Source organism: Heloderma suspectum, chromosome 17 (genome assembly GCF_057233095.1).
Source record: "Heloderma suspectum isolate Gila_16-S chromosome 17, 16-S_ref, whole genome shotgun sequence".
Lineage (NCBI taxonomy): Eukaryota > Metazoa > Chordata > Lepidosauria > Squamata > Helodermatidae > Heloderma > Heloderma suspectum.
In genome coordinates this window covers 21,453,821-21,481,702 of record NC_139474.1, presented here as the reverse complement: position 1 = coordinate 21,481,702, position 27,882 = coordinate 21,453,821, and the positions used below count along the sequence as shown (strand labels likewise).

Below are 27,882 nucleotides of genomic sequence, written 5' to 3'. Positions count from 1 at the left end.
ATCATTTTATCTTTATTGTTCACTGCTCCAGAATCTGTTTGGATGTGGAGCGGTATATAAATGCTGTAAATAAAATAAATTGTGTTCCCTTTGTGGACCAGTGGCCAATTTCTGCAGGACCATCTAACACTTCTAGACTTCTAGGATTCTGGCAAAGAATGCTGGCATAGCCAGACATTAATTTGATCCAGCAAGGCACTTCTTATATTCCTAAACTCAAGTTCCATCCCCTGGATCACCCAGCACTGATATATTCGGCTTTAAGTCAAACTTCCCCAACCTGCTGCCCTCCAAATGTTTAGGATGACAACTCCATTGTCCCTGACCATTGACCATACTGGCTGAGGCTGCTGGGAGTTGTGGTTCAAACTATCTGGAAGGCACCAGCTCGGGGGAGGTTGCTTTAAGTATTAAGCAGAACCAGACCATGTGCTTCTGGCTTAGAAAGGCAGGAGCTTCATGGTGAATATAGATTCAAGCAGGGTGAGAGCCTGAATGGACCCTTGCTATGTACCAGGGTCAGTCCAACCACATGCACATCATCCTGTTGTCTTTCCTGCAGCATAAGGACCTCGTGCTGTCCAAGCTGGATATAAGCTTCAGAAACGGCTCTCTGGGAATGTGTGAAGACTCCCATTTAAGCCTGGCTTAATTCAGTGGCTGCCTCATGGAGGAGCAGCTGGCAGTCGGTCCCAGTTCTGCGCTGGAGACTCAGAAGGTCCAGCCCTGTTCTCAACGGAATAGTGAAAGGGAGCGCCATACGTTCTTCATCGGCTCTTGGCGGAGCACCTTTGCACTCTCAAGAGCTGTGTTGTAAACTTCCTGCTTGCCAGTAGCTCATTTGCTCTCGAAGAAGATCCAGTTCCTCTGAGAGGCTAACAATGCTGGAAGCAAAGAGACCGACCTGAAGCAAAAGATGTATTGCTGTTAAAAACCCGTGTCAGAACATAACCGCACTGAGACAGGCTATCCAGAATATATCTGGCCCTTTTATAGTCTCCTCCAAACATTTTAAACAGCATGCCCAAAACCATTCCCCACAGGCAGGATGTAAGGAGAAATGACGACTCTGGAAATAATAATAACAATGATAATAGTCGTCGTCGTAGTAGTAGCAGTAGCAGTAACAGTAGCAGTTATTTGCTCTTAATCCTCTATTCTGCAACCAGGAAGCTAAAATTCTACCATTGGGGTTACTCAAAGAAATCTGCATGAATACATTGCTCCTATTTTCAGATAATAACTTGGATTTTTAGGATTTCATTGCTGCTAGTATATTCTGAATTAGAAAATAAACTCTGAACTATTGTGGCCAAAGGTGGCCAGATGCAAAACAGGCTCCTGTACCTGCACGGTTGTGCAGAAGAGGACATTTCAGCAGGTTTCGCTCACATGCGTTCTTCTGCAGAACTGTTGCGGGTCCCAGAGCCTTGTCCTCTTTTGCAGCTGGCCACCCTATCAGTGCGGACATGTCGATTTCTAAGAATCCTGTGTATTTAAACACCATAGGAGGTACGCAATGTTTAACTCATAATTAAGACAATATTAACTCTGGGAACTCACTGCCACAAGAAGAAGGAACGGGGAAGATGGGCAGGTAAAGAGAACATCAGGGCCTCCAGTTGCACAGCCATTTCACCAGCCCCACTGAAAGTCTACTTAATTTTTTCCTCTTCCCTCCCCATCCATTTTTCCTGGTGTGTTGTGTCTTCTTTAGATTGTAAGCCTGTGGGCAGGGACTGTCCTGTTTTACTGATTGACAGTAAGCTGCTCCAGGATGAATAAAGGAGGGGGATAACAATTATTTCAGTACATAAACAGCTACTATCCATAACAAGCCAAAGGGCGCTTCTAGGTGCAAGCAGTTGCTGGGGCTGGTCCTCAGGGAGGGAGAGGGCTCTTGCCTTCATGCTCTGCCTGTGAGCATCTGGAAGCAGTGACATGACCACTGCAGGAAGCAAGACACCATTCTAGACAGACCTTTGGTCTGATCCAGCTTCATACGTTTTTAAGTTTGAGTTGTAAGCTGTGGAGAAAGGGGCGATGCCCTTGCCAGCAAGGGACCTGGAAGCGCCAGCAAGAAACAGCACTGGATTCCTCATCATTTATGCAAGTTCCCCCCATTTCACAGCTGGAATTCTTTCACATATCCTTTTCAGTAGCAGTAGCCACCACACCTCTCCTCTCTACACAGCTGCACTGGGCTGTCTGATGCAGGACTCTCCCCCACCCCATACAGCGTAAAAAGCACCATCATTTAAAAAAGAAACCCTTAAGTGTGCTTGGCATGAGGCATGCCCATTGGCTGTGTTCCCAGGGTCTTCAGGGCACACCAACTCTGGCCATCAAAATCCATTAACAAGATAAACCGTCTCCCAGGGGTGTTGTTCTCATTCGCATTCACAGAACTTTGCTTCAGATCATATTTCCAATAACTGTTATGTATTTCCTAATTTAATGAACTGGGAAGAGGTACAAATACAGTAGTTACCTAATGGCCGTGGCATGCTTTGGCCCCCAGAGACCTAGCTGTGAAAAATCTGTTTCCAATCATCAGCTCCTAAGGCAACTGTAAACAGCAGATAGTCAAAATCTCTTTGCCTTTCATTTTCCCCGCATTATTTCCACAAGTGATAACAGCAGTATGAATAACAGTTTGCAAACCAGGAAGTTCAAGCCCAATCCTTTACTCAGAAGCAAGTCCTACCAAGTTTACTGGCATGCTTACTTGAAATCAAGCCCCACTGAATTCAGGTGGGAGGGTTCACACATCATGATAAGCCAGAGTTCCTCCGCCACTTATGAGCGCTGCCTGATTGCTTCTACTGCAAGGAGGCACAGCTGAACAGACCACAGACATTCGGTCCTTGTTTAGACCTTGTTTAGCGTGACCTACGAGCCTGAGCCCTTGGCTTGTCTCTCCCCCAACAAGGCGGAGATATAACCCATGATTTATTGGTGGGTTATTTCTCCCACTTGTCTTTCTCCTGACACCAACAAACCATCGGTTATTTCTCTGGTTTGTTGGGGGAGAGACAAGCCAGAGGTCTGGATTTCCAAGTCATGCTAAACAAACCAGAGACCAAAAGAAGCAATCAGGCATGTTGCTTGTACTGGCTTATTGTGATGTGCAAACTGGATTGGTGTGACTTACTTCTAAGGAAACGTGTATAGGAATTGGAGTAAGACAGGTCAGTTGGGTCACAGAAATTTTGTTTCTGACATTACATTTTAATTGGCACTGATCTTAAGAGTTGTGTCAGTTTGACTTTAAGATGGTTAGCCACCAGCTGATTTCAAGCAAGTTTCTTTTCACAGAGAAGTACTTCAGTCAGAACTGAAACTGACCTACAGTCAGGGCCAGAAATATTGGAACGAGGATAACTGTGTTGGCAGTTGGCCTCTGTACACCACCACATTGAAGTCGAAAGGAAACACACCCAGATGAGAGCGAAGTCAGGACTTTCAGCTGTAATTCAAGGGGTTTGACAAAAGTGGGGCACTAACCATTCAGGAAGGACAGCCAGTGGCAGACACACACCCCCTTCGTTGGTGGCTCATAAGTAATGGAACAAACCAACATCATTTCAAACTTAAGGATCGCCTTTAGTACCTGGATGAAAATCCTTTGCAGTCAATGACTGCCTGAAGTCTGGAACCCATTTGTTGTTGTTGTTGTTGTTGTTCAGTCGTTCAGTCGTGTCCGACTCTTCGTGACCCCATGGACCATAGCACGCCAGGCCTTCCTGTCCTGCGCTCTCTCCCGGAGCATGCTCAAGTTCATATTCATTGCATCCGTGATGCTATCTAGCCATCTCATCCTCTGCCGTCCCCTTCTCCTTTTGCCTTCAGTCTTTCCCAGCATCAGGGTCTTTTCCAGGGAGTTTTCTCTTCGCATTAGATGGCCAAAATATTGGAGCTTCAGCTTCATTATCTGTCCTTCCAATGAGCAGTCAGGGTTGATTTCCTTTAGGATGGACTGATTTGACCTCCTTGCAGTCCAGGGGACTCGTAAGAGTCTTCTCCAGCACCACAGTTCGAAAGCATCAATTCTTCGGCGCTCAGCCTTCCTTATAGTCCAGCTCTCACAGCCATACATTACTACTGGGAAAACCATAGCTTTGATTAGACGGACCTTTGTCGGCAAGGTGATGTCTCTGCTTCTTACTATGCTGTCTAGGTTTGCCATAGCTTTCCTCCCAAGGAGCAAGCGTCTTTTAATTCCATGGCTACAGTCACCGTCTGCGGTGATCTTGGAGCCCAAGAAAGTAAAATCTGTCACTGCTTCCATTTCTTCCCCTTCTATATGCCAGGAAGTGATAGGGCCAGATGACATGATCTTAGTTTTTTTAATGTTGAGTTTCAAACCAGCTTTTGCACTCTCCTCTTTCACCCTCAACAAGAGGCTCTTGAGATCCTCTTCGCTTTCTGCCATTAGGGTGGTATCGTCTGCATATCGGAGGTTGTTGATAATTCTCCCGGCAATCTTAATACCGACCTCTGATTCATCCAACCTGGCATTTCTCATGATGTACTCTGCATATAAGTTAAATAAGCAGGGTGACAATATGCAGCCTTGTCGTACTCCTTTCCCAATTTTGAACCAATCGGTTGTTCCATCTCTGGTTCTTACTGTTGCTTCTTGACCCTCGTACAGGTTTCTCAGGAGACAGGTAAGGTGGTCTGGTACTCCCATCACTTTAAGAATTTGCCACAGTTTGTTGTGATCCACACAATCAAAGGCTTTAGCGTAGTCAATGAAGCAGAAATAGACGTTTTTCTGGAATTCTCTTGCTTTCTCCATGATGCAGCGAATGTTGGCGATTTGATCTCTAGTTCCTCTGCCTCTTCGAAACCCAGCTTGTACTTCCGGTAGTTCTCGGTTCGCATACTGCTGAAGCCTAGCTTGTAGGATTTTGAGCATCACCTTGCTGGCATGTGAAATGAGCGCAATTGTGCGGTAGTTTGAACACTCTTTGGCGTTGCCCTTCTTTGGAATTGGAATGTAAACTGACCTTTTCCAGTCTTGTGGCCACTGTTGAGTGTTCCAGATTTGTTGGCATATTGAATGCAGCACTTTAACAGCATCATCTTTTAGGATTTTAAATAGCTCGGCTGGAATACTGTCATCTCCGCTAGCTTTGTTGTTACTAATGCTTCCTAAGGCCCACTTGACTTCACTCTCTAGGATGTCTGGCTCAAGTTCAGTGACCGCACTATCATGGCTATCAGGGACATTCAGATCTTTCCTGTATAGTTCTTCTGTGTATTCTTGCCACCTCTTCTTAATCTCATCTGCTTCTGTTAGGTCCCTGCCTTCTTTGTCCTTTATCATGCCCGTCTTTGCACAAAACGTTCCCTTGAGATCTCCAATTTTCTTGAAAAGATCTCTAGTCTTTCCCATTCTGTTGTTTTCCTCGATTTCTTTGCATTGTTCATTTAAGAAGGCCTTCTTGTCTCTCCTTGCTATTCTCTGAAACTCTGCATTCAGTTGGATATATCTTCCCCTTTCTCCTTTGCTTTTCGCTTCCCTTCTTTCCTCAGCTGCTTGTAAAGCCTCCTCAGACAGCCACTTGGCTTTCTTGCATTTCTTTTTCTTTGGGACGGATTTCGTTGCTGCCTCCTGAACAGTGTTACGGACCTCCGTCCATAGTTCCTCAGGCACTCTGTCTATCAGGTCTAATCCCTGAAATCTATTCCTCACCTCCACTGTATATTCATCAGGGATATGATTTAGGTCATACCTGAAAGGTTTAGTGGTTTTCCCGACGTTCTTCAATTTAAGCCGAAATTTTGCAAGAAGCAGCTCATGATCTGAGCCACAGTCAGCTCCAGGTCTTGTTTTTACTGACTGTATGGAGCTTCTCCATCTTTGGCTGCAAAGGACATAATCAATCTGATTTCGATATTGACCATCTGGTGACGTCCATGTGTAGAGTCGCCTCTTGTGCTGTTGGAAAAGAGTGTTTGCTATGATCAGCATGTTCTCTTGGCAAAACTCTATTAGCTTTTGTCCTGCTTCATTTTGTACACCAAGGCCATGCCTGCCTGTTATCCCGGTGATTTCTTGACTTCCTACTTTAGCATTCCAATCCCCTATGATGAAGAGGACATCCGCTTCACTCTTTCTGGTGCTACTTGGAAATACCCTCTGCTCTTCCCCAGTAGCATATTGGACACCTTCCGACCTGAGGGGCTCATCTTCCGGCGTCATCTCTTTTAGCCTTGTGATACGTTCCATGGGGTTTTCTTGGCAAGAATACTGGAGTGGGTTGCCATTTCCTTCTCCAGTGGACCACATTTTGTCAGAACTCTCTGCCATGACCTGTCCGTCTTGGGTGGCCCTGCACGGCATAGCTTATGGCTTCACTGAGTTACGCAAGCCCCTTCGCCACAACAAGGCAGTGATCCATGAAGGGGCTGGAACCCATGGACATGACCAAATGCGAGTGTCCTCCCTCAAGATGCTTTGCCAGGCCTTCACTGCAGCTGCCTTCAGCTGCTGCTTGTTTGTGGGTCTTTCTGCCTTCAGTAAGTGAAACGCATGCTCTCTTGGGTTGAGATCGGGTAGCTGATTTGGCCATTGAAGAACATCCCACTTCTTTGCCTTGAGAAACTCTTGGGTAGCTTTTGCTGTATGTTTTGGGTCATTATCCATCTGCAATATGCAGCAGTGTCCTATCAGTTTGGCAGCATTCGGCTGAATCTGAGTAGAAAGTATAGCCCTATACACTTCAGAATTCATCCTGCTGCTTTTATTAGCACTCAGGTCATCAATAAACACCAGTGACCCGGTTCCATTGGTGGCCATACATGCCCATGCCATAACACTGCCTCCACCACGTTTGACAGGTGCTGTGGTATGCTTTGGATCACGAGCTGTTCCTTTCCTTCTCCTTACTTTTCTCTTCCCATCATTCTGGTACAAGTTAATCTTGGTTTCATCAGTCCAAAGAATCTTATTCCAGAACTGGGCAGGCTTTTTTAGGTGTTTGCTGGCAAAGGCTAATCTGGCCTGCCTGTTTTTGAGCGTTACCAGTAGTTTGCACCTTGTTGTGAGGCCTCTGTATTTACATTCATAAAGCCGTCTCTTGACTGTACATGTTGACAATGAGATGCCTCCCTCCACAAGAGCGTTCTTGACCTGGCTAGATGTTGTGAAAGGGTTCCTCTTCACCATGAGCAGTATTGTCCAGTCATCCACTTTAGTTGTCTTCCGTGGTCTTCCAGGCCTTTTTTTTTTTTTGCAAAAACCCCCTTTTGCTTGCCAGTTAATTCCTTCTTTTTCAGGATGTTCCAAACTGTTCCAAACTGTTGTGTTGGCCACTCCCACTGCTTTTGCTATCTCTCTGATGGGTTTATTTTGTTTCCTCAGCCTAATGATGGCCTCCTTCACACACATGGACACCTCTTTGGACCTCATGTTAACAGTTCCAATGAACAGCTACCAAATGCTAATGTTAACACTCAGAACCACCTCCAGGCCTTTTGTCTGTTTGATTGGTCATGGGGCACCCAGGAAACAGGCCGCACCTGGCCATGCAGCTGCTTGTCAGCCATTCGTTCCATTACTTATGAGCCACCAACGATGGGGATGTGTGTCTGCCACTGGCTGTACTTCCTGAATGGGTAGTGCCCCACTTTTGTCAAACCCCTTGAAGGACAGCTGAAAGTCCTGACTTTGCTCCCATCTGGGTGTGTTTCCTTTCAACTTCAATGTGGTGGTGTGCAGAGGCCAACTGCCAAAACAGTTATCCTTGTTCCAATATTTCTGGCCCTGACTGTACATCTAAGCCATTCTGCGGTGTGGTTGACACAGATAATGAGATTCCCCCATTATCTACATGCAGTCTTGATCCCTTTTTATTTAGATTATTAATCCATCCTATCACTGAAGACTCAGAGCAGGTAACAGTAATTGAAAACATGGACACTTAAAAGCAAAAAGCTTTAAAAAGGTTCTACCACAGCCATAGAACACTTGTCCAAATTAAATGTTCTTGTGCCGTTTTCGATCTGGCCTTTAAACAGGGCGGCTAAAGCAGGGGCAGCTAACTGCATTTTGTATTCTCAGAGGCCAGGATGTTCTTTAGAAAGTGGTCCAGGTGTTTATTTTGCTGCATAAAATCACCCTTCTTTCAAATGTTCTGAGAGATTCCATAATAAAAAATCAGTGCCACCTAAAAGCACTGTTGTGGAGCTCATGTTCTCAGCATGTTCATTTACACATTACAGGCATGTTACATACAAAATCCAAGACAGAGATGCAGGTAACATTGTCATGTGGAGCACCTCTACTTTCTTACAGCTTGATATAATGACTTTCCCTCCTTTCAAGTGAAATTGTGGGACAGCTTTAAAAACCAAAAACCAACCGAGGGCCAGATCAAACTGCTTTGGAAGCAGCCAGATGATCAAAGAATTTGCTGCAGGATATAGGGAACAAGGTACAATCTAATGTATATTACTCTAAAGGCTCCTTCACACGGAGCTTTTATCCTGCGATTGAGATTGCTCCTTCATGGACGTTTGTGGGCTCTTTACATGACACCATGATCATTCAAGGCGTCTCCTGCACTAAGATCGCAGATAATGAGCTATCAAATTACCCATTTGTTTTCTGGTTGAGTTCCCTCCATGAAAAGAGGAAAAGCGGCAAGGAGCAAGATCAATGAAAGATCATGGAAGACTCAGATAGGGGGAGAAGGAGGGGGAAGGGGGTGGGGGGAAAGGAAGCACATGAAAAAGGGAGTTGTTGTGATCCTGCATTTAAAACGGAAGCAGAAAGCCCCATTTTAAATGCAGGAGTTTAGGCTGGTGTAGAGATGCTGTAAAACAGTTGCATCTTTGAGACCTTAAAGTAAAGAAACCAAAAACAGTATGACCACTAGCTGGTGCTACAGAGCCACAATATTAGACAGTCACTCACAAACCACTGCCGTTTACACCCTCCTCCCCCGTAGTATTTGATGAAGTGGGGTCTAGTTTACAAACGTTTCCACCAAGAATCTGTCAGTCCTTAAGATGCTGCAAGACCCTCTCTGAGAGCTACAGTATATGACATTGTACGGCTTCTTGAGGTTTTAACTGCTGTTAGTAGGTTCGTTGATAGGATGGGATGTTTCAGAATGAATACATAAATAAATAGCATCCTCTGCTTGTTGATTACATCCTGCCACTGTGAGACTTTCTGAACCCGGGCAAGGAAGATGGGGAAAGGTGAGATGCTGAACACAGTTTTACAAATGCAAATTCATTTCTTTATAATGACAATTCTAAAACCTTCTCACATCTTGCAAGTGACTCTTTACAACTTGCATTGTTTCTTGTTTTTACCTGAACTTCTGTGTTCCCACGGAGGTAGCACCTTTTCCATAAGTGGATCAAGGGCCCTGCGTGTGATGGGAGAAGCAGCAGTCCCTTGTGATAACGGAGGCAGCCAGCGGATTTTCCCCTCAAAGACCTGCCCTGTTCTCCAGGACCCTCTGACAGCTGAACCCGACGGCAACACTTCTTTGAGAGGGACCCATTTTTCCAAGGAAAATAGTGTGTTTGCAAAGTGAGGGAGCCCTTGGTGAACACGTACAAGGCCCATTTTCCTGAAAGAGTAGTCTCCTTCTGGAGGAAAGAAGGAAGGGAAAACTCAGAACAAGACACCGCGAACAGGAGAAACAAGCCAGCCCCAAATCACGGTGGTTCCAGATCCAAACCTGGATAACATCCATACATCTCTAAGTCTCCCCCTGTGGCAAGAGACTCGGCTTAGAACCTGGCCAGGGCCTCCACAACCTGTCACCCTCCTTAACCTCCTGTAATTCCAGGAATGCCACAGAGCAAGCAGCCAAGGGTGAAATCAGAGGGAGCCGTAGCTCAGTGGCAGAGCCCCTGCTTTGCATGCAGAGGGTCCCAGGTTTGATCCCCGGCATCTCCAGGTAGGGCTGGGAAAGCTGCCTGAAACGCTGGAGAGCTGCTGCTGCCAGTCAGTGTTGACAACACTGGGCTAGATGGACCAAGAGTCTGACTTGGGAGAAAGCAGCTTCCAATGTTCCTAGTAACTAGCAGCTTTAAGCTACAATATGTTATTATTTTTGGCCCTGCCCCTTTTGCTTTGGTCCCGCCCACCACTGGAATTCTGCCCTTGGGCTGAAAGAGCTGCAACGCCCTTGGGCCATGCTGAGCTAGGTGGGCCCAGAATCTGGCTCAGGATAGAGCAGCTTCCTATGGAACACAGAGTCAGTGCCAGGCAGAGGACGCCACGGCCGGCTTGCCTCCTACAGCACTGGGGGATTTAAAGATATGCAGACGTCTCCCGCTTCGAATCTGGCCAGCCAAATCACAAAGCAACACCCGTGCTTTCCCAAACGCACCTGGTCACCGTTTGGGGGCAGGAAGTTCCCGTTCAGAGCGCCGCTGCTGCCATTGCTGCTCCAGTTGGGGCAGGGGTTCCGGAACTGTGCCCTCTGCCATGGGCTGTATCTCAATGCCCAATCCCAGATGGTGGGCAAGTTTGCACCCCCCACGTCCTCGAGAGGGTAGCCTCCTTTCTGCAGGATTTCTAGGTGGAGAGTTTCTCGCCAGCCATTTATGGGAGTGTAGAGTTGATTGAGAAAACGGTTCTGAAGCTGGGGGGGGGGGGAGAGAGCAAGATGGAATGAGCTGCCCCCAGGTGTGCCTCTGCTCCTCCCTGTCTTAATGTCCAAGGAACAAAGCTGGTCTGCTTCACAGGGCTGTTGTACAGATTACCACTTCCCTCCCCCCATTTTCAATCAAGGCTTTTAAACCAAATTGTTGCTATTTGATCTATGCTTTTATTGATTTCTGTTTTATTAATTCTGCCTGCTGCGTGCTGTTTGTTTGGAGAGGGGCCACACCGCTTACTGGCAGAGCAAGTGCTGTGTGCACAGACAGTCCCAAGTTCAGTCCCTGCCATGTGCAGTTAAAAAGGTTGCAGGGCAGGTGGGCAAAGGCATTTCTCTTCCCAAGGCCCCAGAGAGGTGCTGCCAATCACAGCAGCAGGCGTTATAAGGGATGGCTCACTTTTGAGCTCTTGGGTTAACCTGTGCGGGAGGGACCTATTAAGAGAGACGGAACAGTCTGGTTCTCAGTTGCTCCAGAGAGCAGGACCCCTGAGCTTTTAATCAATGGTTGATGTTATTCTTGCTGTTTCTACACTTTTATTGTTGTTTTAATCGACTGCTAACTGTTGAATCTTTTGCTAAAAGGTGGCACAGAAACCTGTTAAAGTACATGCTGTCAAAAAGCCAATCAGTGTAAGAATCCCAACTCTATCCACACTCCACAAAGCATGACTCAGAGCTCCTTGTCCCATCTCCCCCACCCACAGAATCATAGAATAGTAGGGTTGGAAGGGGCCTACAAGACCATCGAGTCCACCCCCTGCTTAATGCAGGAATCCAAGTCAGAGCATCCCTGACAGGTGGCTGTCCAGCCTGGTCTTGAATGCCTCCAGTGTGGGAGAGCCCACCACCTCCCCAGGTGATGGGTTCCATGAATATCATTACGATTGTAGCACTAGCCAGTACCCTGCCCCAATTTGCATGACCCTCCCAATGCCCAGGACTGAAATCATTAGAACATAAGAAGAGCCCTGATGCTGGGCAGACCCAGGGTCCATCTAGTCCAGCATTCTGTCACACAGTGGCCAACCACAGGAAACCCACAAGCAGGACACGAGTGCAAGAGCACCCTCCTGCCCATGTTCCCCAGCAACTGGTGTACACGGGCATCCTGCCTCCAGTACTGGAGGTAGCACATAGCCATGAGGACTAGCAGCCACGGATAGCCTCCTCCTCCTCCATGAATTTGTCCAACCCCCTTTTAAAGCCATCCAAATGGGTGGCCATCACTACATCTTGTGGTAGTGAATTCCACAAGAATTTAACTCCGTGCTGTGTGAGGAAGTCCTCCCTTTTATCTGTCCTGAATCTCCCACCAATCAGCTTCATGGGATGACCTCTCTGGGTTCTAGTATTATGAGAGAGGGAGAAAAATGTCTCCCTATCCACTTTTTCCACACCATGCATAATTTTGTACACCTCTCTCTTGCCTCCCCTTACTCACCTTTTCTCCAAGCTAAACAATCCCAGCTGTTGCATAGGGGAATTGCTCCAGGCCCTTGATCATTTTAGTTGCCCTAAAATCCTATCTATCCACTCAGGTTCCCTGCCTTCCTCCCCATGCAACTTCATAGCAGAGTCTGAGGAAGCCAGTGATTAAAGGGCCAGCATCAGCATAATTAGAAGGCCATTTTTCACAGTGACCAGACTGGGCTCACCTGGTTCTTTCGACCTCTTTCCCACTGGCAGTTGAACAGGAAGGTGCTGGAAAATGGTACATAGGTGCTATCGTGCAGAGCGATCAGGTAAGCCTCTGTAAACCCAAAGGCTTGTGGGAACTGCTGCAGCACCTGCCAGGTGCAATCCAGGAACAGCAGAAACACTGGCGACTGCAAGGAAAGGAGCGAAAACAGGAGCTGCAAAACACTGAATTGCTCCCACTTCTGTGGAAATGAATATAGAAGCAACATCCCCTGCCCCCACCCCCACCCTCTTCTTCGGGATGTGAAATTTGACTGCGAAGAGGATGAGTTTTAAAGCCAATGAGTCCTTAATACTGGATGTCAGAACCAAACTCAAAATAGGAAAACAAACAATCCATCCTCAGTCTTTGGGTTCTTTCCAAAATGTTTCCAAAAACATTTCAGTTCATTTGAAATGGCAACAGGCGTCATTTCCTCCTCACTCACTCAGCAGCTGACTTACCTCATCCCGGTCATTTTTCTGGAGCAGGTTGAGACGCTGCAGGAAAGGATGTCCAGCTGCAACCCATTCTTTCTGGACCAGGCTCTGGAACCCAGATATGGTTCTTGTGTGTGGGTCTGAAAGAACTTGTACCAGGGAGGCCAGCAAACAATTCAGATCCCTGTCATCTGATTCTGGGAGAGCAGAAAGGAAGAAAGTTTAAGAAACTTCGAGTGCGTGCGTGTGTGTGTGCGAAGAATATGTGTTCAGTTAAGATGCAGAGGAATCTTAAGTTTCGAGGGATTTAATTTGCCTTGAATGCTACCAAAAAGGGAAATTAGCATTGGTCATCATGATGCCAAAGTAGGAAATGGATTAGAACCTCCATTATAGGGCTCATGGATGAAAACAGGTCATCTGGTGAAGCCTCTGATGAACTAAGGATCTCTCATGCCCTCACCACCATAAAATAGGCTGCCTGCAGCTGCTGAACCAATCGAGGAGGAGGCACACCCAGGGTTGCACACGCATCCCTTGAGTTTTGTCAGACGTACCACGTGAAATGAAGCAAGGTTTACACTGAGGAAATCTTCGCCCACAGTAAATCTGTTAGTCTTTAATGTGCTGTAAAGCCCTGCCATTTTTGCTGCAACAGGTTCACCCAGATACTTCCTCTGGAGGTTTTCCTCCAGTTACTCTTCTTAAAAGTTTGGTGCTTGTCAACATGGCAGCCCCTGTGGAATGGGATAACCAGAGCCTGATCACCAAAACTGTATGGCACCCCGTTCCCTATGTTCTAGGCTTTGAATGCCATCAGCCCCAGCCAGCTTGGCCAATGTTCAGGGATGCTGGGAGCTGTAGTCCAAAACATCTGGAGGGCACCAGATTGGAAGAGGCTGCCGTACAGTATGCTGGTGTTCTGGGATTTCTGTGGGAAAATGTTCCCATTGTCATTCCAAGGGCGAATTGAGACAAGTCAGTTAGTTCTCTCTCGTGCAGATGCTTCCAGTCAAAGCTTTTAACATACATTTGCATGGTCCTTCACACAATTTTCCAGGGAGTCCAGACAACATCATTAAGTCAGTTGTAATCCCCCCATTTTTTCCCATCACTTCTTCCACCTGTTTTCATAGTGCAGAAAATCCATTAAGGAGGGAAGCAGCAGAATAACAGCTCAGTCTCTTTGTAGGGGTGGATAGGAAAATCCACAATTGAGGCACATCAGGTGAAGTTGTCCCTGAAGAAGGTGGGTGACATGTTGGGGATGACTCTCCTTGATAGTTTGCCATTCATTTCCAATTTCAGACCTATTTCATGTTCTGCATCACAGCGCAACTAACAGGTAGGGGAAATCAAGCTGGCAAGTTCAGAAGCCAGGTTGTGAAACTGACGAGATTTGTTGTGAAACTGACTCGATCAGGTTGTCTATTCCATTGTGAAATTGACTAGAGATCATTCTCCAGGGCTCTTCAAGCCCTTGAAGGGTTGTCCCAGAGAGGAAGGCCAGGATCTCTTCTCGATCACCCCAGAGTGCAGGACACAGAATCATGGGCTCAAGTGACAGGAAGCCAGATTCCGGCTGAACATCAGGAAAAACTTCCTGACTGTTAGAGCAATACGACAATGGAACCCATTCCCTAGGGAGGTGGTGGGCTCTCCCATGCTGGAGGCCTTCAAGATGAGGCAGGGGGTTGGACTCGATGGCCTTGTAGGCCCCTTCCAACCCTACAATTCTGTGATTCTATGATGCTATGATGCAATGAAATCAAAAGTACTTGCTGCCTGGTTCCCTAGCCATGCCTACTTGGAAGTAAGCTTAGATTCACTCTTTTCAAAAAGAACATTTTAAAATGTATACAACTGTGCTGCTTAAAACCCCCACACAAAACAGGGTGCTAAAATAGTGTTGAGAAGCGCCTGGTTCAAAATGTTAGGAGGAGGGGGTGACCTTGTGGGGTAGGAAGGAGGGGAGAAGACAACACTGCCCATATGGCTACATGTGTCATGCCCATGGTGTGGATGGGACACAGTGAGATGCACACACCGAAGAAACGCTAGACCTCCTGTAGTCTGGATGGTCAATTGCAATTCCACTTGAGGCTTACAGAGATTTTCTACTGCTGGGAGCCTTCTGTCTGGAAGCAGCCACCTGTATAGCAGAGACTGGAGCCTCCAGGAGCAATCAGTCAGCTGATTGTCCTTGGAAGAATGTCCAAGGTGTGAGATATTGTACACCCTGAGGTGGGCCCTGCAATCCTTCTGCAGCAGAAGTTTAGGACAAAGGAATTCTCTCTACCTTGCAGTACAACCGATCGACTCCTCTCAGCGAGCAGAACAGCCACTTCACTGGCCTTCTTCAAACACGCCCTATAAGGGAAAAGTACACGATCACAACACCCCCAGTTCCATTGGGCAGGGGCACAAGTCATACACTGCGAACTCCAAATCCCCCCGTATCATTCTGCGCTTCAGAAGGAAACATTTTGGAAGTACTAGCTGTAGTAATAATTTGACAACTTCTAGTGTCTAATGGACAATTCTAATGTTAAAATTTACCAGTATTGGTCTCAAAGAAGACCCCTGTCAATCAATACTTGCAAATGTTGTGGAAATGGTTCACTTTGTCTGTGCTTCATTGCTGAAGTACAGATTTGACCACTGTCATCCCTTTACTTAATGCTTCTGAACACTGTTCAAATTGTTAGCCTCAGTACTAACAGCTGCAAAAATCTGAAGGCGGTTAAAACTTCTTTAACATTGTATGTTATTGAACTGTATTGAATGGAAATCTTTGCAGAGCCAATTATGACCTTTTAAAGCCTGCTTCAAAATGGATATTTTATCTTCTCGCAACTCCCTTGGTGCCTGCAAGATCACAGGAATACACAGCCATGCAGTTATTGTGACTAGCTGTTCTGAACATATTAGGCTAGTGCTGTGTCAACTGCACTAGAACATAAGAACATAAGCAGAGCCCTGCTGGATCAGACCAAGGGTCCATCTAGTCCAGCATTGTGTTGGCACAATGGCCAACCAGGTGTCCCAATGGGCAGTGCACAAGCAGGAAGGGAGTGCAACAGCACTCTCCCACCCATGTTCCCCAGCAACTGGTGTACATAGGCATACTGCCTCTGATACTGATACTAGCCATCAGGACTAGTAGACATCGATAGCCTTCTCCTCCACGAAAGGATAAGTTGCTTGTCAGTTTCTGGGCCTGATTCAAAGCACTGGTGCTGAACTCCTCTACTCAGCACTGGTTAGGCCTCATCTGGAGTACTGTGTCCAGTTCTGGGCACCACATTTTAAGAAGGATGCAGACAAGCTGGAGAGGGTTCAGAGGAGGGCAACAGAGATGATCAGGGGACTGGAAACAAAGCCCTATGAGGAGAGGCTGAAAGAACTGGGCATGTTTAGCCTTGAGAAGAGAAGACAGGGGGGAGATAGGACAGCGTGATAACGCTCTTCAAGTACTTGAAAGGTTGTCCCAGAGAGGAAAGTCAGGATCTCTTCTCAATCATCCCAGAGTGCAGGACACGGAATCATGGGCTCAAGTGAGAGGAAGCCAGATTCCGGCTGAACATCAGGAGAAACTTCCTGACTGTTAGAGCAATACGACAATGGGACCAATGACCTAGGGAGGCGGTGGGCTCTCCCACGCTGGAGGCCTTCAAGGCGAGGCTGGACAGCCACGTGTCAGGGATGCTCTGACTTGGATTCCTGCATTGAGCAGGGGGTTGGACTCGATGGCCTTGTAGGCCCCCTCCAACCCTACTATTCTATGTTTCTATGAACTCTGAAGCCCTAAGCAACTTAGAACCAGTCTACCTGATGGAGCACCTTTCTCCCATACGTTCCTGCAAAGATAATCTTCGGAAGCTGGGTGCCCTCTCTGGTTGCCCTCAGTGGTGTGACGGGTGGCTACCAGGAAAGAGCCTTCTCTGTTGCAGCCCCTGACACTGGAATGCCCTTCCCCAGAAGATTTTTCTGGCATCACCCCGTGTACATTGAGACGCAAGGTCAAAACCTTTCTCTTCCAGCAGGCATTTAATCTTTAATCTGCTGCTCTGATTACTAACTTTGCTGCTGGATCTTTAATATTTTTAATGTTTTAATATTTTGATATTTTCATTGTTGTATTTATTGTTCTGGTTGTTATTTTATTGTTGTTTTGTTTGCTTGTTATGACTGTAAACTGCCCCGAGGCCATTGCCAGTTGGCTGGTATATAATATAGTATTAATGCAAATAAAATAAAATAACATTGTGGGTCAGCTGAATATAAAGTTGACGTAGGAGGGAGGCAAGTGAGACAGCTCTGACCACATACCCTGAGGAAGAACCCATTTGCCTCAGACTGTCAAGATGGCACACACACAAAACTCAGTTCCAACACAGAAGCAACAGGGGAGAAATCTTACTACATCTAAATGTATAGGTTGCTTTTCCACCATGTAGTCCTCAAAGCAGCTTACAATAAAAATACTTATCGGTGTGGGTTTTTTTAAATCAATAAAATACACCCCAACCAATTCCAAAACAACCACAGATAAATGTGTTCTGCAGTGGAGACAGCACAGGCTTGAGGCAAGGCAACCCAGGTGGCCTTCTCAACCTGGAAGAGGTGACGTGCACAAACCGAGAACGCAAACATGAAAATGGCAGCTCTGTGAAGCAGGAAGCCCTCCGCCTATCTTGACAAGCACCCACCCTGGCTATCCTCCAGAGCAGTCAAAGACTCACACAAAGGAACCTCTCTTAACTGTAGTCACTTCTCCAGCACTCAGAACAGGAGACCCGTCTCACCTCACGTGATCCAGCCACCGCGTGCCTTCCAGGCTCGAGAGCCACTTCTCATCTGATGGTGGAATGGATGCATCTAGAAGTGGGGAGGCAAGAAAATGCAGCAAGGTGACCTCGGTTTAAAAGCAGGATCCAGGCTCTGGGGGCAGGCAGGGAGAGGCAACGCACATCTTCCATCTTTTTGCAACATAAACAGAACATCAGTTGAGGAACTAAAACTAGAACACAAGGCTCCAAAATCCCTAGGAAACAGCTGCACTGTTACTCCAAAAATAGGATCCCCAAGTGAATTCTGGAACTGTCACCGGTTTCCAGGCAGCTGAGCAAAAAGGGTCCGGCATTATTTTTATTCCATTTGTGGCCTCCCCACACCCTTACAGCACAGTTGCTAAGCAGCCTCAGGAATGTCCACAGAAGGATTTCGCACACAAGTAAAATTTCTCTTAGGGGAAAATTGGGTCTGGTTCATACAGGCCCAGGCATCATCAAAATACTAACTACTTTTGAGTGTTTTCTAATATTTTAAGATAGATTTAATTAATAAATAAAAAATCATGTTCTTGCCATGATCCTTACGACAACTGTATATGGTAGGACAGTATTGAGAGCCAATGTGGTGTAGTGGCTAGAGTGCTAAACTGGGAGCTGGGAGATCCGGGTTCTAGTCCCCACTTGGCCACAGAAGCTCACTGGGTGACTTTGGGCCAGTCACAGACTCTCAGCCCAGCCTACCTCACAGGGCTGTTGTTGTGAGGATAAAATGGAGAGGAGGAGGATTATGTATGCCGCCTTGGGTTCCTTAAGGAGGAAAAAAGGCGGGACATAAATGTAATAAATAAATAAATGGTATTATTTATTTACAATATTTATATACTGCTCCATATCTAGAACATATTTTGGATCAGTGAACACAAAGGATGTAACAGTGGTGCCTGCCTGACCTCCAGGGGCAGGGAGTTCCAAAGAAAGGGGGCCTTATTATTACCTCCGTACTGCAGATGTGGGGGAGCGGCTTGCCTAAATCCACCCAGCTTGTTTATAACAAAGGTGAGGTTTGAATCATGGACCTCTCAGGCTCCTCTCCACTACAATTAAGCACGCACAGTGTTGGATTTCCTAGCAGCTGAATGTATTATTAACAGACTCCCCTGAAAAACCTTCACATTTGAGCTGACACGACTCAGCACGTGGGTTCTGTTGGGGGCGTTAAACCCGCGGCGGTTTCGTTTGACGCGTACGCCTTGTCTGGGTACCCTCTTACAGCGTTTCCCTAGCTGACCAAGGAGGGCAGCCGCTCTCCTGGCAGCTCATTCGGAGCTATTTGATCGTCATGCGCTTTGGTGCGTTCTCTGTGGCTGACCCCTACTTGAGGGGGTCCATCCAGGCTCTGGATGGGGTGTCAGCTGGGCCCCTCCCAGCTCTACACTTCGACACAGGGAACTCTGCATTGAGCAGGGGGCTGGACTCGATGGCCTTGTAGGCCCCTTCCAACCCTACTGTTCTATGATTCTCCCACATCCCTGGCTCTCCTCCCCGGAGAGGGGCATGCATTTGAGGAGGACGGTCCACTTCTCCCCCCGCTTCTCACCAGCGAGGCAGAGGCAGAGGCTCCACAGTTTGGAGCGGGACTGCTGGATCTCCGGTGGACTGGGAAGGTCAGCGGCGGCCTCCACGATCACGCACTGAGAATGGCCAGCGAGCATCAGCGTTTCCACCGACCTGCGGAGACAAGTGGGGACCAGCCGGTGATTTTCAGCGGCACGCGCCACAGCCCCTGACCGACAGCAGAGGCGTGGAACCTCTGTCGGGCCGGGGAAGGGATTCAGTTTCAGAGACGCTCTCGGGGGCTGCATTCCAGTGGGGGTGGGGCCTAAGGTAAAAGGGGCGGGGCTGAAAATACCAGCCTCTTTCAGCACAAGGCTCTTACTGCGAGTAGCTCGGCCTTGGGAGAGGCATTCCCACTTTCAGAATGGGGGGGAAATGGCAAAAGCTGGGAAACTGCCAAATGTACCTTCTGTAAACTGCCCAGAGAGCTTCGGCTATGGGGTGGTATAGAAATGTAATAAATGATGATGACGATTGATGGTCAGGGAAACAGGGTGTGGGCATGGCCTTTGGGAGAACCAAGGAGGGGCAGATTAGGAGCCCAGACGGGCCAGATTTGGCCTGTGAGGCTGAGGTCCAACACCCCTGATCAGTGCCAGCACCAGGTTTTGGGGCCCTTGGGCAAGGCACCCTCGGTGGGCCCCTCCCTCAGGGGGTCCACCTTCTCACCACCACTGTCACCCGCTGCTCCTGCTTCTCCCCCTGTTCCTCGTCAAGGCTGCCATTTGCTTGCTTGGCAGGCGGACAGCCAGGGAGCACGTTGGCCATGGCATTTGCTCCTCCTCCTCCTCCTCCTCACTGCCTCCGTTGTCTGCGCCGGAGCGAGGCGGGGGAGCAAGCCGGTTGCCACGTGCAAGAGGAGGAGGGGCAAGGCCGGAGCGCTCCGGTCAGCGGGGTGGGGAACCTTGCACATGCCCGACCATGCCGAACCTTGACACCAGCCCTGCCTCTGATCGAGGACGTCGGGGTTTTCCTCTCCCGTCTCCCCCTTTGGCCTGCTGCTCCACCCAATCTCAGTTTCTTCACGTATCGATGGTGTACCTCATGTCTTCCTTCTCTGGGTCCGAATCAGTGTGGAAGCTGGCTGCGCGGAGGAGATCGCTGCCTCCTGGGTGGTGCCAGCAGAACCGCTGTGCAGAACAAGCGGTGGGGGGGACATGAATTCCATGCAGCAGATGCTGCTGACCACAAAAGCAAACCCTTCCTGTCCCACCCCAGCCCGCTTTGCGTTGCTTACTCCACTCCTTCACTGCAGAAACATCCTTCCCTGCTGTCATGCTCATGGCCTGTTTTTACCTTCCAGTTTCTGAGTGCCATCGGAAACCCCCATCCAACCCCCCAGAAATCAGGTCCTTGAGAGCAAGGATTACTAGCATAGAACCAGTCTGGAACGTGTGTGTGTGTGTGTGTGTGTGTGTGTGTGAGAGAGAGAGAGAGAGAGAGAAGTAGTAGGAACTCTGCCCCTGTTTAACAATAGAGAATACAAGATCTCAAGATCACTGGACACAGTTCTGAAGGATGTTTACGTCAAAGCCTTGCCATTTCCATGCTGCACAAACTCTTTTTATCCCACTGATGAAATAGTTTGGGCAGGCTTTTGAAACACGGCCCAGCCTCTGCCCCTGCAAATGTGCTCTGCCAAGACATCATGGTGGAATGAGTGTGCACATGGCAACCAATGTTGGAGGCTGGTAGCCCTCAGCAAGGGTTGCGTGCCCGGCCGTTGGGTTCCAAGTCCTGGGGGGCAGGAGGGTGGTAGCTAATTGTCAACCCAGGTAGTCCAGAAGCAGGTGTGTGGTTCAGAACAGGCAAGGGGGTCAAGATCCAAGCCAGTAATAGAGGCTCAGGAGGACCAGAAGCAGGGATCAGGGAGAAAGCAGGAGGAGCTGAGGCTGTGACAAAGACCGGTTGCTCGGGCTGAGAAACAAGCTTTGAGGCTGGGGCTTGATAGGGCCTGGTGGCCTGGGACTGGTCCTTGTGGGTCAGCTGACTGGGTGCTCAGGCTGGCTGGTACTGCAGCCCAAATGGCTCCTGCAAGGCACAGTGCTCAGCCTGCCAGCTTTGCATAAGGATTATGAGAAGTTCGTTTCTGTTCGCAAAACATGCGGGCAGGCCCCTTTCAAAGCCCCGAATGCAAACGTGAGCACATGTCTGCTTAAAATGTTTGCAAATTGTCAAACAAGTTCATCTCGTTCCCGATTCCCAGTTCGATTTGCACAAATTTCCTAATTTGCACAAACCTCTTCAGTAGACTGAATCAGCCCCGCTTTAGTCTATGGAGAAAATGTGCAAGGATTTGGAGAGATTTGCGCAAATCTCCCATTCAGTTGCTACTCAATTTGTGCAAGTTTCCTTTTTGTGCAGAGCAAGCAGCGATCGCAAACCTGAATGGGAACCACGCATTCCAGGAATCCTGGCAGTCTCGAACATCGTTTGTTTGCCCCTCCCTAGATTTCCAGGGGAAACAAAGTCCTGATGGTGCAGGAGACAAGGTGCTGGAGCCTGGCTGCTGGGAGTGGGGTGGAGTTCAAGACCCCTCCTTCAGAAGCATGCCATCTTCAGCTTTTGGAGGGGGCTAAAGTGCCCATCACTGTCTTTCTCTAGCTGAGAGAGAGGCGGCCGCATGTCCCCTCTCCTCCTCCCGCATAACCCAAGCATGCTCAGGGCCCAGCCTTGTGCTCACCGGGATGCGCCTTTCGTTGAAGTGTACAAAGGCTCTCTTCAGTTCATTGTCCAGAAACCGATGGGGGACCCACAGGTATCTGGGGAGGCTGCAGGGAGGAAGCAATCAGAGGGTTGGCAAGAAACGGTTTGCAATCACAATGTATTTAAAAGGGAGAGAGAGGGGGAAAGACCTGCAAATAGGGTGGCCTCCCCTAATGTGTTGCCCTCCAGATGTGTTGGATTACAACTCCCAGCAGGCCCAGCCAGCAGGGCCAGTGGTCAAGAGTGCTGGGACCTGTAGTCCAAAACATCTGGAGGGCACCGGCTTCAGGAAGCCAGGCCATGCATTTCTACTCCGTATTGAACACACTCACCCAAGAGTGCTGTCGCGAAGGATCTCCTTCCCTCCTCCTTCCACCCCCTTCCCTCCTGCATCTGGTATTTCAGATTATAACCCTGACTCTTTATTTTGATTTACGAACAGCACAGAGTTACCTCTAATAATAGCACTCTAATAATAATAATAATAATAAATTCCAAGGTTGCATTCTCCTCCCCGAGAGTGCTGTTAAAATGGTTCTTGGAGTAGGAGGAATGTGGGAAGCTTTGCATTGGAAATTAAATGCCATGTGGATTTTTAATTGAGACAGGAGCTTAGAGAGGCAGAGAAGGAGGGAACCTGGCATCCTCTGCAATGCACGCATTTAGTTCCATTTCAGTGCTTCCGATCCGTATGGCTCGGTCCAGGCAAGAAGGTGTGTTTAGACTCAGATCATGGCTTCATTTAACTCAGAGGCAAGCAACACCCTTCCAGTGTTTGGGCCTACAGCTCCCATGACCCGCAGCATTGGCTCTGTTGGCCAGGGCTGACGAGTGCTGTAGGCCAAAACATCTGGCGTGCTGCAAGCGACCCAGCCCTCATCTGTCTGAGTATTGTCCACACTGGCTGACAACAATGGCTGTCCCGGGTCTCAGACAGGAGACCTTTCCCAGCCATAGGTGGGGATGCCAGGAATTGAACCCAGGACCATGTGCACACAAAAACAGCTGCTACGGCCCGAGCTATGGCCCTTCCCTGAAGGTGCATCCGCTGGCAAGGGGGGGCCCTTCTGGCTCTGCTACCCAAGCCCCTAACATACCAGAGCAAGTCCTGTGGTAAGGCTTGAGCTTCTCTGAGACAGGGGCGGGCAGGTGGTCAGAATGTAATGAGTCCTGAATCCCCCTCCATTAATTTGTCTAATCCTGCCTTCCCCAACCTGGGACCCTCCAGATGCATTGGACTGCATCTGGCTGTCCCCCCAGCTATGCTGGCTGGGGATGCTAGGCATTGCAGTCCAACGCATCTGGAGGGTCCCAGGTTGGGGAAGGCTGGTCTAATCTCTCTTTTAATGCCACCCAAGCCAGCGGCTGTCTCCACACCTTGCGGCAATGAAGTTCCGGAGAGCAGTTACACACGGCGTGAAGAAATCCTCCTTTCTGTCTGTGTCCTGGCCAAGCGGAATCTGACCAAGACTGATGGTGGGCCGCTGGAGGCCCGTTTCCGGTGGCCCACCTCGTGCCCAGTGGGTACCAGGATTTGTATCATGAACTAGGTGAGCCTTGACCAGAACCAGCCAGAAAGGGGCTTCTTGTGTTTCTACGCAAGAGGGCGTATTCTCAGGAGCAAATGCATGCATATTAGAAGAGAAGAGACCCTCCCTGCTCACGCTCTCTTGCTTCGGACATTTACAGCACACCAGTGGGCCATGTGGATTTGGGTTTTTTTGAAAACAGCAACAGATAAATAGGCCACCCAAACCCTCTCCTGCTGGGAGACCGTCCAGATCGAACTGGCTTCCCCGGAGGGCTTCGGGGGGCTGAGCAGCTCCCTGCCACTCCTCGCCGGAGGTACAGCGGCCGGTTTGGAAATGCAGGTGCTCATGAGCACGGTCTCCCTAGCCAGGCCCGCAAGGAGAGGCCGAAAACGCAGGCCGCCGTTTTGAGCCATGCCCACAAACCAGCGTTGGCCACTGTCGTCTCCAGGTCTTCGGAAGAGCCACTGGGTCTTCATTGCTTGTTCAAGACCAAACACTTGGCATCTCAGCAGGGGACAATGTCCTGCTGCCGGGAAGACCCCTTTCCCCCCAGCCACCGTGCTGATTGCAGCTCGACGCGGACAGGACGGGGAATTCTCCGGGAATTCTCTGCGGCTCGGGACAGCGGTGCCCTGGCGCAGCGCCCCCGCCACGCCACAGCCCCCGGCCACTTGCCAAGACCCACACCGCCCCAGCTGGGCCTGGGTCTGCCGGGGCACAGCACCAGGCCTCCCGAGGCCGAGGCGAGGGTCGGTGGCAGGCTGCGCTCTACCTGGTGCACATGTCAAAGCGCTCGTTGACCGGGCTGACCCGCCAGCTGGCCGCCCCGAGCCGCTGCAGCTCCTTCTCCCAGTCGCAGCGGGTCTCGAAGAGCCGTGTCGGGAGCTCCCCCACCGGCTCCCCCTGTTCTCTGCTCAGCTGGCTGCTCTCTGGAACAAGCGGAGACCCATTTTGTCAGCGGCCGACACCGAGGCCGCCAGAGCCCCCTCCCGCTCCGCCAGCGCCCCCTCCCGCTCCGCCCTGCCCGCCCCATGAGCCGGCTCACCCGCGTCCTTCAGGGCTGCGCTCCCGTAGCAGGCGTCCCAGCCGCTGCCTTCCTGCGCCTGGGCGATGGCCATTGTCACCTGGAAAGCAACGTGGGGGAAGGTGATGTAGACCAGATCCCAGGTCCTCCCCAGGGCTGGCCCTGAGTAGTCTGGTGCCCAAGATGGGAAACCCAAATGGTACTTTATATATCTACATCTACGCGCACAGAGACACACACACACACACACCATCCTCGCTGAAGCGCAACGAAATATACGAGACCATAAGAGGCGATCTGACAGCCGTCTCCAAACGCCTGGGGGTGCCACATGGGCAATGGAGCAACCTTGTTCTCTGCTGCTTCAGAAGGTGGGACTGAGCCCAGCAGACGCCAATGACAAGAGGGGGGATTTCAACTCAACATTAGGAAGAACTTCCTGAGGACACGGGCTTGACAAGCTGCCTTGGGAAGGGGCGGATTCTCTTTCTTAGAGTTTTTCCAGTGGACGCTAGATGGACGCCTGTCAGGGATGTTGTAGCATCAGATTTGCTGCAGCAGCAGGGAGTTAGGAGCACAGCAACACAGGAAGCTGCCCTATACCGAGCCAGAACCTTGGTCCATCTAGTCCAATATTGTCGACACTGACTGGCAGCAGCAGCTCTCCAGGGTTTCAGGCGGGGGCTTTTCCAGCCCTACCTGGAGATGCTGCTGGAACTGAACCTGGAACCTTCTGCATGTAAACTGCTCTACTGATGAGTTAAGGCCCCTTCCCATGAAATAAAGGTTCTAGACCTCATGGTTCTGAATAAAGGGTTGATTGAAACAGGAGCATGTGAAGCTGCCCGCCTTATACTGAGCCAGACCCTTGGTCCATCTCGCCCAGAACTGCTGACCCTGACTGGCGGCAGCAGCTCCGTGGGGTTTCAGGCAGGACTTTTCATACCTGGAGAAGTTGGGGATTGAACCTGGGACCATCTGCATGCAAAGCAGGGACCCTCCCACTGAGCCACGGACCCTCCCTTGGACTAGGTGACCTTTGAGGCCCCTCCTAACTCTGCAATTCCAATACGTTTACAGTGCTGTCCCCATCCCAAACACTCATGGGGGCAGCGGACAAAAGCCTACCTCAATCCTCTCCTTAAAAGAGAGAGAGAGATTTCGCTGGTGGTTTCAGTCAAGGCCAGGCCAGCCTCTACCAGGGCCAGCCTCTCTCCCCACAAGATCTAACTAACCAAGATGGGGAAAGATCGCAATGCGTTCTTGTCTCTTTCCGTCAATGCGGAACCAGGGCGAGGGAGCGGCAGAGGATGCTCTTAATGCTGGAAACAGCAGAGCATGCAAACCTCCCGGGTGCCCTCTGCAAAGCGAGGTGGGCAAATGCCCAGACCTTCTAGAACCGGCTGCGTAAATGCCGTGCAAGCCCAACTGTTAGCCTTGCAGCACCTGGTCCTGCCTAGGCTGCATCCCTTTGCCTCCCGCTCCTGCTGGACTCCAGGCCTCCCCTATGTCTCACCCGGAAGGCCTGAGGCTCCAAGCCGCTCTCGTGGAAGCGGAACCGCAGCACCCTGAAATCCCGGCAGTAGATGATCAGCTCCTCCGGGATGAACTTCAAGGTGGACGTGCTCGTCAGCACTTTGGCTTTTGTGAAGCTGTTAACTGGGGTAAGAAGAACAGAAGCTGAGGATTGCTGCATTGAGCAGGGGGGGTGGACTTGATGGCCTTGTAGGCCCCTTCCAACCCTACTATTCTATGATTCTATGAGGAACGATGAACACAATTGCCAGAAGGAGCTGGAGATGATTCGCAGGAGAACCGTCAGAGGGAATGGCGGCTTCCAGAGGAATGAAGAAGCGAGACGTCCCTGCCCGTAACACCTTACAATCTAAAGGTCGACGCAGTAGGGCAGGGGACCTAGGGGGTTACGCCACAGGCTTCCTGGAAAAGGCTGGGTTCTGAGTTGGGGTTTGAAGGAAGCAAAATAGGAGGCATCATGCTGTAGTTCTGGGAGGCAGTTCCAAGCACACGGGGCAGCGAGGAAGAAAAGGTGGCATCATTTGGGGAGAGAAGATGACTTCGGAATTATGGATATTGTCAGGGCAGTGCTTGCTTCATCATTCCACACGAGTGCTGTATGAGTACAGTGTGTGGGTTCAGCCATGGAATTCCGCAGCCTGGGATCTCATGTTTATTTTATTTTTTTATGTTTCAGGCAAGTTCCTAGCCCTTAAGGCTACAAAGGTTGATTTGAAACTGTGCAAGCATGGCAGTATGAGCAGGTCTCAGAAGCCGAGCCCACTGGGGGGGGGGGGCATCTGAGTGGGGTTTGTGGTTGTCCCTCCACACAACCAGCAGAATCGAAGCAAGATATGCAAAGTGTGTTCGGATTATACAGCTCGCAGAGCTTTGATTTTATTTGTTAAGTGCAGAATACATACAGGCCTGGTTGAGCCCCATACAGTTTTTTGGAGGACTTCAGGGGGCCCGTTCTCCTCCACCCTCCTTTTCATAGGATGAGGATTAAGAAATAATAATATCTTCCTGTTTCGTCAGTGTACTAAAGCACTTGCCGAAAAAGAGTGCCATATGCAAAACAAAAAACCCCTACCCAATATACTTCCTGCCTTCACCTCTGAGGCTGCTTCCTGTGTTTTTCTAGTGAGGCTCCTTGTCTAGCAACACTGTGAAGGCAGAAACTCAACAGGTGAAGCTTCCGGCATCGTTACATCTCCATTTTCTTCCCCCGGGAAAAGCAGCATCAGTTAAATTCCTGTCTGCCATGCAGAAATGAAAGGTGCGGGACTCCTGCCAGAAAAGTAACGGTCGACTATCCTAAATGCAGAGCCCACCGACTAAACCTTCCTCTGACCTTACCAGCCACCAGCCTCCCGATACAAGGAAGGGCCACATCGTAGTCGCTGTGCATGAAAGGGCGGCAGGCGCAGTCCTGGAGGGGAAGAGAAGAAGGAGCTCTGAGCCAGTTTACACTCAGCACATTTCCGATCACTTATCTCTGGGCCTGCCCGGGCTGTGAGCTCCTGGAAGAGCCAGGACGGCTTCAGCAGCGGCCTACAGCTCATACTGTAAAATGCACCCAGCCCAAGAGCAGAAATATATTACTTGAGGGAGCAACTCACAAGTAATATCTGCGCTGCGGACACAGAGTGGCTGGGTATCAGCAGCATCTTCCTGGCTTCCCCTGTGAATTCTGGACATTGCAGTTTGGATGAAGGTGCTTGGAATTCTCTGTTGGAGGTCCCCTCTCCCCCCACTACAATTCTTTTGGGCTCCCTTGGGGGAGAAAATGGCTTTTAAAAGTTAAGGGTGTTGAAGGAATATGGCCCTGGAGGTCACAAAACAATCCTCCAGCGCATTGGAGTGGGCTGTGGAGTTATTCTGGAGGAGGGCTTCTGTATGTGCACGTTCCCTGTCCGCGTATTCTCATGCGTGTC

General features: G+C 49.5%; 1 protein-coding gene across 2 annotated transcripts in view; it reads right to left on the bottom strand.

Moving 5' to 3' along the window:
* Positions 1 to 27,882, bottom strand: part of MTMR11 (myotubularin related protein 11) — a 42,872-nt gene continuing 14,990 nt past the window's right edge. For both annotated transcript variants that reach the window (XM_084824689.1, XM_084824690.1), the window contains 14 exons: positions 27,305 to 27,377; positions 25,947 to 26,089; positions 24,452 to 24,530; positions 24,179 to 24,335; positions 21,852 to 21,939; positions 20,210 to 20,298; positions 19,152 to 19,282; positions 17,567 to 17,639; positions 15,058 to 15,128; positions 12,783 to 12,955; positions 12,296 to 12,466; positions 10,368 to 10,622; positions 9,337 to 9,618; positions 1 to 904 (listed from right to left, as the gene is read on the bottom strand). In XM_084824689.1, the coding sequence (XP_084680815.1) occupies positions 800 to 904; positions 9,337 to 9,618; positions 10,368 to 10,622; positions 12,296 to 12,466; positions 12,783 to 12,955; positions 15,058 to 15,128; positions 17,567 to 17,639; positions 19,152 to 19,282; positions 20,210 to 20,298; positions 21,852 to 21,939; positions 24,179 to 24,335; positions 24,452 to 24,530; positions 25,947 to 26,089; positions 27,305 to 27,377 (1,890 nt within the window). In that variant the 3' untranslated portion in view covers positions 1 to 799. The remainder of the gene's footprint in view (positions 905 to 9,336; positions 9,619 to 10,367; positions 10,623 to 12,295; positions 12,467 to 12,782; positions 12,956 to 15,057; positions 15,129 to 17,566; positions 17,640 to 19,151; positions 19,283 to 20,209; positions 20,299 to 21,851; positions 21,940 to 24,178; positions 24,336 to 24,451; positions 24,531 to 25,946; positions 26,090 to 27,304; positions 27,378 to 27,882) is intronic.